This window comes from Montipora foliosa, chromosome 4, assembly GCF_036669935.1.
Source record: "Montipora foliosa isolate CH-2021 chromosome 4, ASM3666993v2, whole genome shotgun sequence".
Lineage (NCBI taxonomy): Eukaryota > Metazoa > Cnidaria > Anthozoa > Scleractinia > Acroporidae > Montipora > Montipora foliosa.
This window is the reverse complement of record NC_090872.1, coordinates 44971846-44984345: the sequence shown is the minus strand read 5'-3', so window position 1 is coordinate 44984345 and position 12500 is coordinate 44971846. Positions and strand designations below refer to the sequence as shown.

The following is a 12500-nucleotide window of genomic DNA, read 5'->3' as shown; positions in this document are numbered from 1 at the left end:
CATTCAGTTGAAGAAACAATTCAGCCTCAGTTTTTCAGGCTTTCCCTTTGTTACTGCTAAAGTAATGAACTGGGATCATCAGAATCTTAACTTGAGTTTCTCCTCAGTTCACATATTATATGGCTTTCATATATAATATATGAAAGCCATATAATAATAAATATAAAATAATTAAGTTCCTTTTCTTTTTTCTACGACGAAAGTTAATTTAACTTTTGTCATAAAAAAAAGAAAAGGAACTTTATTTAAGTGTCTAGTCTTCTAGCGCTGGAGCACTATTGAGGACACTGTAAACTGAAATCAATGAATTAATGTAAGTTAAAATAATCAAATTTTAGTTTTTGAGGAGAGAAAAGCGGAGTACCTAGAGAAAAACCTCTCAGTGCAGAGTAGAGAACCAACAAACTGAACCGACATATGATACCGAGTCTGCAAATTGAACCCGGCCACATTGATGGGAGGCGAGGGTTCTCACCACTGACTGCCATCCCTACACTCCTGTATCAAGATGGTTTTTTATAAGTTTGAGATTACTGAGAAAATTGTTTAATTTGGACTCCTTACTTTTAATATGTCTGGATAACCATAAATTATGTAGCATTTGGCAAAACAAAGGGCCTCTGACCCAAGGTATCATCCACTTGGAGATTGTCATTTGTTACTTGACAAGACTGAAGCCACACAAATAAAACAAAATTCCAAATTCCAAAACATTTGAATTTTTAACATTCCCCAAAATGTGCCTTCTCTATCATCAACAATGCCTATCATCTTTAGAAGTGTGTTAGTCTTGAGATGGCAATATAAAAACTTAAAATAATAATAATGGTTAATAGCCCTTTTTGGCTTGTACATTTTGTTTTCCCAATACAGATCATGTGATAATACTCAGGAGGCTTGGTCCTTTGTTTTGTTCATTAAAAAGAGTGCATGAAGGCATATTCATGCTTGCATGCCCTCATTTTAATGAACAAAACAAAAGACCAAACCTCCTGAGTATTATCACATGATCTCTATTGAGAAAACAAAATGTACAAGCCGAAATGGTCTATTTCAATGTCGATATACACAAAAAATATCAAGCATCATCATCAACTGGGAACTCGGAAAAATCCAAGCCCCAGATGGGATTTGAACCCACGACCCCCTCGTGATCTGGTACGAATGCTCTAATTAAACCACTGAACTACTGGAGACCCTATGGTGAGCAAGGGTGAAATGTGGGTATAGACTACGACTGCATCACAGGGTCACATATATTACTCTTAACTGCATCAGGCAGTCACATTAAGGCATACAGTATCAGCGATAACACCTCGCTAACTGCATCACACAGTCACATTAAGGCATTTCAGAGATGCAACCAACCAACGACACAAGCGAGTAATGTGGGAAATATATTAAGAATCACCATCAACTGGGAACTTGGAAAAATGCGAGCCCTAGATGGGATCTCGGATGGGATCCCATCTGGGGCTTGGAATTTTCCGAGTTCCCAGTTGATGATGATGTTTAATATCTTTCATGTATTTCTCACATTAATTACTCCCTTGGGTGGTTAATTCCACATAGCCAAATTTAATGGCTGAAAAAATGTTGTAATATTATATTACAGCTTTTTTCTTTTTTTTTTCAGAATCTTATTCTCAGGCTGTAAGCAATCCGGTAACACCAAGTTTACAAGCTCTTAAAAGGAAATCCCCTCCAGCTAGTCCGTCAATCAAGAAAAAGCATGGCATCCGTTCATCATTTGGGAAAGGACTGTTAAAGTTAAGAAGAAATAAAAGTTCAAGTGAACCAAATATAGGTACATGTATGGACATGACTAAATCTGTACTTTTTCACTTAAATAATATAGCACACCAATATGACTACCAAGCATTGTCAACAGCAAAGACTTCCAGGTGATCTGGTGACATAATTTGGAGGACTGGGAAGAAAAATTTTAATGCCGTATCCCACAACCATGTGCGGCCTTAGGTTTTGTTTCCAAATTTCCTGCAGTATTTACATCGCCAAAACTCAACAGATCATTCCGTGTCTCCCACATTTCCTGTAACTGAATGAACATTCAAGTGGAAATGGCCGAGATCTAACCTCACCTCTGCCATGTTGAATTCGGAATAACATTCAAGGCCGCGCACGGTTGTGGGATACTGCGTTAAAAGTTTTCTCCCCAGTCCTCCGAATTACGTCACCAGATCACCTGGTTGGCATCCCCGACTTTGGTTAGATATGGTCAGCACCTGAAGAATTCAAATGGTGCAGTAATGCTGCATTATGATTACCTCCTTAATACCTTTACCGCACTGGCATGAATATCTGGACTGGAGTTTTTCCTATGAATTGGTGTCAGATATCTTCCTTGATATAATATCAATACTTTCAGTAGAGCAGTTTTCAATTGAGTGTCGAAAGTAATTAGCAAATTGCTTTGGTTTTGCATTACTTCACTCAGTGATAGGTTTAAAGTTCTCGCACCACTTTTTCACCAATCAAAAGTGAAACCAAAACCAATTGTGGCTTGCAGGCACACATTTTCTCATGCTTTGTGTCGGCTACGTTTAATTACTTAGAGTTCTGATTGGTTTTAATTACTGTATTGTCTCCATCCTTTTTGATTGGCCAAAGTAATTACTTTAATTGGTTTTGGTTTTACAACACTGGATTGAAACTTGCTCTATCTGCACAGCTTAGTAGATCCACTAGTATTGTTAATTCCTTATTTTTTGACCTTGAAAATGTGAGACTGTTACCTTTCAATATTCTTTCATAATGTCAAATAACAAGAATATGGAGCATTCTTTCAGAAGAACTGTAACTCAGATCAGCACAACCTAGAAAATTCAAGTACGAGCGAAAGCAGTGTTACTTGCAGGCTCTTAAATTGTATGATGTAGACAACCTGCACACATGGCACAGCATCATCTTACTTAGAAGAATATGGTAAAGAGTGGCAGGAGTCAAGAGAGTCAAAAAAACTTAAACTGTATGAAGTACCGGTAAAGTAGGGAACAATTCAAAGTTGGATCCGTGGTTACTGTTGCCAAACTGCAAACAGTATGTGTCTACTACAGTGCTTGCTTACAACTGTTTGCTACTACCACTTCTAAGAACTTCGGTTTTAGAAACTATTATTATTTATGCATTACACCAATGTGCAGCTATCGGCTTATTACATTAACTAAACATTTTTATTTCACAGCTGGAACAGAACGTGATGAGAATAAAAGTCCAGAAATAAAGGTATTTAATTTGTTACTTGCTGATTGTAGGATCATGCTAAGAGTTGTATTATCCAGGGACCAATATTCCCCAGTATTGCTTCCTTCTGGTCAATCTTGTAAGGGAAGATTGTCAATTCTATGTGTTCCATTGATTCATGAGATCCCCTAAGTTGTTGATGTTTTCCATCCCATCATTTCTAGTAACTGAAGGTGAATGTCTACACACTTCATTAAGTCAACATCTGCTGCAAAAACAGACTTGACTATGGCCTTCCTCCAGGTATCAGATATCTGCCAAATGCACCACACATTGCTCTCACCATTGCTCTCTCAGTCCTTCTCAAAATTGCTATCTCATTTTCCCTCAGACACCATATCTCACTCTCATATAACATCGTCACTCTTACACAACTCCAATAAACCATTCTTTTCACCTTCAGCGAGAACCTTTTTGTGTTCAGCAACTCCCCGCATTCCCTGAACTTCGCCCATCCAATTCTTGCTCTTGCTGTCACAGCTGCCTCGCAACCACCACCTGCATTCACCCTATCCCCCAAATAACAGAAACCCCTCACCGTTTCCACCTCTTCCCACAACTCCTCCACCGGTTCCTTTAATCCATCAGCTTGCTTCTTGCATCTTCCACACACAAAATCTCTCCCCAAGCTCAGGGTCACCATCTTTACTTCCATGCATCTTCCATGGATCCATTTCCTACATTAGTTTTTATGTTTTTTATATTGACTGACTACAGGACAGTCCCAGTGATAAAGAAAATACTCCACCAGCAAAATCTGAATATGAAAAGAAAAAGAATTCAAGTAAATTTGGAAAAGCATTTACAAAGTAAGCAATAAAAAACAAATGGAAAGGATTATTCTGGATATTATGTTCACTTAAATTAAGGAATTCCATGGGTATGGACACAATTTTAACAATTTTGTAGAGAAGCCTGAAGGATTTCAACGGGGTTTGAACCTATGACCTCGTGATACCGGTGCTACGCTCTAACCAACTGAGCTATGAAGCCACTCACCGCGCGAGGATCATAGCTTTACATAATTTCATATCAGCAGTTCAGTATATGAGTCATTTCATATACCGTAAAATTCCGGTTATCAGTCCCCCTGGTTATAGGCCCATCTACTTGGAAACAGAAAAATCACCCAGTTATAAACCCCTTCCCCCACCCCCCCCCCCCCTGGATATTATTAGCCCCCCTCTAGTTTTCCTTGTTTTCTTTGAGTTAATTAAGTACTCTTGCAGAACCTGTACTACTTCAAACACAAAATTAGGAAAGATTGTGTCAAATTAACTGAGAGAATTAAGTGCTGGAAGCCTCACCGCATTAACTAGACATTAAAATGTTTAACAATGGCAGTGAAGATGAACTCTATGCTTCCGGTCTGTTGCATTTCGGTTACATTCCCGTTGTATAAGTTTTGATGTTGTCCCTAAAATTGAAATGCATTCAATTTATAATGAGTCTTTGAAGTTTAATTTAAAATTAGTAAATTAAAAACGTATTTCCATCAATAGTGCTCATTTCAAAATGTTTTTTTCTTCCCGCTTATAAGCCCCCTCCCTCCCCCCCCCCCCCCCTCAAATATAGGCCCCTCCGTTTATAAACCCACCCAAAACCCCTTCCAAAGTTGTATAAGCCCAGGGCTAATAACCGGAATTTTACGGTATCATTTCGTTCATTGATTCATTCCTCGCAGGAAACTTAGAACCCACAAATGACCAGCTCCCAACATCAGTGGCTTCATAGCTCAGTTGGTTAGAGCATCGCACTAGTATCGCGAGGTCACGTGTTCAAACCCCATTGAAGTCCTGAATTTTTAAGGCTTCTTTACGGAATTGTTAAAGTTGCATCCTTAACTGCGAGGATCATAGCTTTACTTAAAGTGACTACACATGCAGCCCGACACTTCCGATTGAAAAAAAGGCATGGCAATGCATATGGCGTCTTTGAAATGCAATAACATCTTGTTGGTCTGTCATTCAGGTGCCAACCCCCATGGTCTCGAGGGAGCTAGCATCTATGACACCATCTTAGCTCCCTTGAGGCCATTACATAACCCTTCTTAACATTCAAATTTGCATTGTGGCTGACTAAGTTTGGTGGATCTGAACGAAATGTCCCACTTTTAAGTTTTTAATTGCCCTCTGGGTACCGACATTTTTATATTTTTTACATTTAAAAACTGAAAAAGCTTATTTTGATGATTCACAAGTATTACTGCACTGTACAGCACTTCACACTTTAACTTGCTGTGAAAAAGAAGTTGAAGTGAACTTGGAAATGATCAACATGTCAGTCTCGATGCCAATTTTGATTCCTTTTTATTTTCTTCAATCTTTTTGGGTTTAGTTTTTGCATTGACAAAGGAGACGCTTCCTAATTGAGTGGTAGGGTCTTTTGTGTGTTGGTGGTCAGCCTGTGCATGTGCCAAGCATACAAAATCCCGAAAAGAGGTTGTCGGTCAGTTCCAAATCTGCGGCATGTTGAAACATCACAATAGCATCCAGCATGCTGAGCATTCAAGTTTTGTGTCATTTTGAATCCAGCATGCCAATGAATCATTCGGGAAAAAGCGAAGGCATTGCCAATGGACACAATACCTTTGTCAGTAATTAGATATCAATGGCATTTAGCCAATCACGGGCCAGTTTTTATTGGAATTGGTTGAAGTGACATCATTCTCTGACTTGCCGAAGATTGCCTTCGAGCGAGACCGATATGGCGTCCACGCAGCAGGGTGAAAAACGGAATTTTAGTCAAAATTGTGGAAAAAAAAAATTACATAAAGACCTTCTTTAGAGCCAATTGAAAACAGCAATTTGCAGTTGTGAAGCTTATTAATTTTGTGTAAAATAAAGGTTAGCATCTCATTTGTTGTGTTATAATTATTAGTATTCCACATGGCATGATCAAACCTTGGGTTGAAAACGTGTTTTGCACTTCAAAATTACCTCCAGAACTGACGTTTTGCATAGTATAGATACTTTCCACAGGGTTCGTGCCCTTGAAGTCCTTGAAAAGCCCTGGAATTTAATTTTTGACTCCAAGGGCGCTTGAAAAGCCCTTGAAAAAAGGGATTTTTTGGAAAACTGCTTGAATTTTTGCTTGGGTGAAAATTGTTGAGATTCCATCATGCTAAGTTGAAGAGACATTTCAAAAATTGAGGCCAAATTTGACTATTAGGGAAACATTAAAACCAAAAATTAAAATGCCCGTGGGTGCACTTAACTTGCAAGATGTAGTAAGAAATATCAAGGTAAGCTTTTTTTAGCCAAGAAAACATTGAAACACTATGTATGGCATACATGTAGCAATCTTCTTTTAGAGACTCCTTGAAAACTCAATTTCTGGTTCTTGAAAACCCCTTGAATACTACTGGAATTTTATAGACAAAGTCCAGCACGAACCCTGTTTGCAATTCAGAAGAATTTTGAGAAAAGAATAATGTTTTACAACTGTCATCGCGTAACTCAATGCCCAAACTTGCCCGTAATATGTTGTCCTTTCGTTATGTTGCTTAAAAAAAATCATAAAGTATTCGCAGATTGGGCAATTTCTCTGAAGTTTGAAAGGATGATTGCTAATGAATGGAGCAAGAATGAGAAGTTTAATTTCAATGAAAACACCACAGGATTTCATCAACAAGCAATTTAGAGTGAGAAATCAACTCCCCATTACTCGGTCTATGGTTGAAAAAGGATTAAGGTGCTTTATGGGAACCGATACAGGAGCCTAAGGCCCCAAGGCGATGCACTATAATCTACGATTACGGGTACTGCTAGTCTACTAGTAACCACATGATCTTTTAGGGGGCCATTTACGTTGTATCATTTATCGGAAACAATGTGTTGTTATTTTTTTGACCACAGCTTATCTTCTTTATTCGATTCAGAGTCTAGCCAAGGGCAAAGTACATGTATTTTAATCCTGTCACATAGTCATACAGTGTAGCACTCGCACTTATTGAAGCAATGTCAAGAAGTACATGGTCGTATCTTCTTCAAAGATTGTTTCTTTCCCTATCCATTTTCTTTGCTTCCAAAGCGACTGTACATGTTGAATGCACAAGTTTCAGTTCTTTCTGATGTCAAAGAGTATTATAATTTATATTTATTTATGTTTATATTTTGTTCAAAAGGCATAAATTCATCTACAACTTTTATTTAACAGACTGAGGAGAACACGTTCATTAGGCACAACTCCCAGTGATCATCCTACAACAATGGAAGCTCTTCATGGGCAGAGATCAACAAATCACAGAGATTATGGGTGAAGTATTGTTTTGCACTATACTTGGTCTAGGATATTCTCGGATAGGTGAAATGCTATTGAAATTGCAACCTATGCCTGTGAAAGTTAGGGCCAGGATTTGAGAAAAAATGAACAAAAAGTCATGCTCCTTTTGCATACGATGTTTAAATTAGTAGTTTTGATGTTACAAAATACTAATATTGCCTGTGCTTGATAGCTGTGTATAGGGAACCTACACCACTTTGCATTTGTTATTAATTTTGTATCCAGCATTAGTTGTGTACAGTAGTTGCTCAGCAAAACACCTGGTCAGAATACTTAGCAACTATTCATGGAAGTGAAGGTGGTTAGTGGTGATTATCCACCAATAGCCATTGACACTGAGGTGAATAGGTGTTTTAGTATATACTAAATCATTGAGATAATATAGCACAAAAAGATGATTTTAACTCATTTATTCCTGCAAAGATTTTGAGTTTGAGTAGCCAATCAGCGCGCGTTCAACGCTATCCACTGTTTTAGCATATACTAAAATATATTAGTATATATTAAAACAGTGGATAGCGTTGAACACGCACGTTGGTTGTCTACTCAAACTCCGGCTATCCTTTGCTATTGACCTCTGAGCAATTCATGCGGAATTTGTGCCCGAAAATATTGCAGCAATAAATTAGTTAAAATCATCTTTTTGTGCTATATTACCTCACTACTATTCACCTCGGTGTTGGTGGCTAGTTGTGGATATTTACCGAGCTGCGGTGAATACATTGTATTTGTTAATTATTCTGACCAGGTTTTATTTTGTTGTCCACCAGAAAGGAGAATACTGATAGTTTAAAATGAGTGTAATCGTACAGTGCAAAAAGTGTACCGGTAATACCAGTGCAAATTACACATGGGAATTCTGGAGTATGATTGGGTAGTAAACAATAGGGTTTGCTCAGAACCAATCAAATCTTTTTACATTGAACAGAATTAAATATATAAAAGGGTGTTGGCTTCCTCAAATAACTGAAAAGTTAAAAAACTAGGAAACCAATTTACATAAATAGATAACAATAATAGCAAAATAAGAAAATAAGGGAAAAAAAGGAAAAGAGTGATTTTCTGTTTTCTCTTTTGTCTCTTTTAGTGATCAGTTAGAACTTCCATTCAACCAGTGGAGTCGGCAGATGGTATTGAGCTGGTTGGCTGATCTGGGCTTAGGGCAGTACTCCTCACAATGTGGAAAAGTGGTAACATGTGGGCAGGATCTGCTGAAAGCATCACCTCACCACCTGGAAAAAGACATGGGCTTCAAGAACCCACTTCATAGAAAGAAACTTGTTCTTGCCCTTCAGGTAGACACTCCTTAAAAATCATTATCAAATCCATGGGATGAACAGTATTGTAAAGCATTTTTTGCTGTGTGGGGAGTTTTCACTCTATTACAGGATCATAATCTTTGATATTTATCAAGTGCAAAAACTGGACAGTAGTGGTGCAGAAATGTTTCTTTGTTCAATAAAATGCATGCCACTTTTTGTAAGTGTTCTTCAATTATTGGACAGGTGTGCTTTTATTGTTACATGACATGAAATTGTGAAAAATTATTTTCTGTTTTTTTTTCTGTTTGGCAATGTTATCCTGAGAGTTTTTTGCAGGAGCATTGAATTTTTTTAGTGTTATATTGGACATAAATTACCAAGATGTTCTTCAGGGATTTTGATACCAATAATGAAAAGTCATTTAAACTTTTTTTCATTTTGTGACTATATGCATTTCAAATATAGTGACATGCATTCTTGAATGAATTAAGTTTAGTAAAATGGTCAAGGAATAGGGGTAAAAAGGACTGGAGACACGATAACATATTGACATCACACCAAAAACTTGATACACAACCAGTGTACAGGACAGTTTATGTTATGTCATGGTTCAATTTCCTACTTAGTCCAAATTTTTGAAACTACTGTAATTCAATTTTGAGGGTTTTTTGTGTTTTATGTATTGTTTAAAAAACGAGCAGCAGTGTTTTATCGGGGTTTAAAAACACGAGGCTTAGCCAAGTGTTTTTAGTCCCGATAAAACAGGTGCTCTGCGTTTTTTGAATGGCTTAAATAGCATTCCACAAAAAGCGTGTCCCTCTGGACTCAAAACAATGGTTCAAATTGTGAGAGGTGAATATTAGCATACAAGAAAAACAAGCTATGCTATATTAGTATTCTTAAGATAACGAATGCTAACGAGAAGTGTTTTATCGGGATATAAAGCTCATACATGTGACGTTGTTAGACGGAGTGAATTCTGTAGGTCTCACTCTCAGCTGGGGAATGGTTAACGACAGTGCCTACTACTTCAAAGATATTTTTGTGCGGTTTACAGAACATGCGGGGAAAGCATATCTTAACAAGTGTTATTGAAATCCAAACAGAAAATTGGGTAACCATGCCTTTTTCGAAGATACTTAATCAACAATACACAATGTATTTGTAACAACCTTTAAAATACAAAGCAATGTATGGCGTTCTTTTCCAAATTGAAGCTTAATTGCCTCAGAAAAATGTGTGGTTACCCCCAATTTTCCTTTTGGATACCAATACATCCTTGTATTGATAAGCACCACAGTTACGAAATTTGAGTACCGGTATCTCGTGATGCGCAGAACATATGTGCAATAACAATAGTAAGCACCGTCCTTAAAACATTATCTACTTAACAAGTTTTTACTACATGTGATCATGAGTGATAAATCCATTTCATAATTTGTCATTCTGAAACTGAATGTCATTCCAGATTATACAATGGCAAAATAGATATAGCATAAGTTAAAAGGACAAATCAAAGCCAAAAATGACGAAATTTTTAGTACTGGAAAACAATCCTGAACAAATTAACTTCCTTGTCCATATCTGTAACAACCTATTTCCTTTAGAAGGCTCACCTTCCCCACAACCAAGAACAATCATGTTGAATTACAGTAAGATCATGTGTGCTTTCCCTTGAAGAATGTTGCATTTTGTGAGTGAGAGAAGGGGGCATTTGTACACCTTCCTTGAGGTTATTTTTTGATTTGTTTCGCTTTGAGTTAATTTGATTTCCTGTCTCCCCAATCAGTAGAGCTGGAGACTTAATATAGTGTATATATTATTTGTGTGGTTCAAAACTTCAGAAAATGGAAAGGGTTTGAAGTGGTTTCAAGAAGCACCGATAGCTGATGAAAAAGTGCTGGCTACTTCACTCAGAGAAGTCGCATACTTTTTCCCTAAACTGAAGTACCGTAAAGACTCGCAGATAAGCCGCACCCCGAGTTTAGCAACTCAAATTTTGGAAAAAAAGTTTTTCATGAAAAAAAACTCGAAAGAAATCCAAAGTCGAGACCATGAAGTGTTCTGTCTTCATCCAAGGCAAAGTCGCCAACAATGGATCGAAAAATACTTTAAAGTCTAACCCGTAATTTTAGCTCTTTAGTAGAATAAACATCATGTCCACCACGTATGACATATGATTGATATTATTCTGATATTTGTTCACAGGTATTTCTCCATGCAAGGCAGTTTTTCCATATAATTTTGCGCGTAAATTTGTTGTTTTCTTGCATGCACTGTGCGAAGCTGTGTAACCAGGCATAATATCGGACGATGGAAGACTGAACACCAAAATTTACAGCCCCTTTCCCAAATGGTCTCGCAGATAAGCCGCACCTACGATTTTGATCGCAAATTTTTGGAAAAAAGGTGCGGCTTATCTGCGAGTCTTTACGGTAATTAAAGACAGATTCTTTCAAACCTAAGATTAAAATTCATTTGGACAGTGATAACAAACGGCTACTCCTTCTCAAACCAGCCGCCAACTTTTTCTGTTTTGTTGTGCACTACATGTACTAGGTAATGGTGCTCTTTTGATAGTATAATCAGCTTCAGTTCAGTTTTAGCCATTAAATGTCCATCGTTGGACGTGGGCCTTCCCCATTGTCCTCCACTGGTCTACGTTTTGCACAACATGGTGCCAGTGTTCTACAAAACTATCCAAGTCGTCGTTCCGTCTTGTCCTTGGTCTTCCTCGGTTCCTTGTATGTCCCCGGGGCGTCCAGAACGTAATGCGTGTTGTCCAACGGTTATATGTTCTTCCAGCTGTACGACCAGCCCAATTCCATTTGAGTTTACTTATCGTTTCAATGATATCTCATACTTTGTTTTTTTCGGATCCATTGAGCTGTTTTACGGTCTCTCCACGTGATGTTTATCGTGATTCTTTCATGGGCTCTCTGTATAGTTCTGAGTTTCAAGGTTTGTTGTTTCATAAGATTCTAGGTTTCTGATCCAGAGGTAACTGTTGGTAAAATGCACTGGTCATAAACCTGACGTTTAAGAATGATTGGAATGTCTTTGTTTCTGAAGATCGCACTTGCCCTGCCGAAAGCTTGGACTCCAAGGGTGATAGGACGTTTGATCTCTTGTTCCTTCAAGGCGGAATCCATGGAAATGCATCGACCGAGATAGATGTTATGATCGACTTCTTTGATTTCGTTACTGTCAATGGTGGTTGGTTTGTCCACGACCCCAGCGAACTTGTTGTACATAACCTTGGTCTCAGTTCTTTAGTTTCAGGCTAAGCCTGAGGCTAGCTTTGTTGAGCTTGTGTAGCATTTCTCAGCAAACCATAGTTGACTAAGAACCAGTTCTGCTGCTTCAACCTTTTCTCATGCTGACGTGGGTGGTTTGAGTTTCTTTCATTTCTCCATCAGATCTTATAAGGGTTTCTTCGGATAATTTCTTGGCTCTTTTGCAACGGGTTTTGAATTCTTTAGCTGTAGCTACCAGAGGTTTGACGATGTTGCCATTGAGATCTTTGATGGTAGTTTCATTGACATTTCCGTCATTCTCTTCTTCTAGAACTGCGTATATCTTTTGGAGTTTGATTCTAAACTGCTCGACACAAAACGGTGGTATTCGTAGGGGCTCTGGCTTATGGTGGAACAAACGGCGCCTTTCTCTTTTGGTGTCGATTTTGACTGT

General features: G+C 38.0%; 1 protein-coding gene across 2 annotated transcripts in view; it reads left to right on the top strand.

The window, feature by feature from the left end:
- The window catches only part of LOC138000844 (liprin-beta-1-like), a 39715-nt gene that overhangs the window by 15753 nt on the left and 11462 nt on the right, over window positions 1-12500 (top strand). For both annotated transcript variants that reach the window (XM_068847510.1, XM_068847509.1), the window contains exons 9-13: window positions 1637-1807; window positions 3206-3246; window positions 3982-4073; window positions 7423-7521; window positions 8636-8843. In XM_068847510.1, the coding sequence (XP_068703611.1) occupies window positions 1637-1807; window positions 3206-3246; window positions 3982-4073; window positions 7423-7521; window positions 8636-8843 (611 nt within the window). The remainder of the gene's footprint in view (window positions 1-1636; window positions 1808-3205; window positions 3247-3981; window positions 4074-7422; window positions 7522-8635; window positions 8844-12500) is intronic.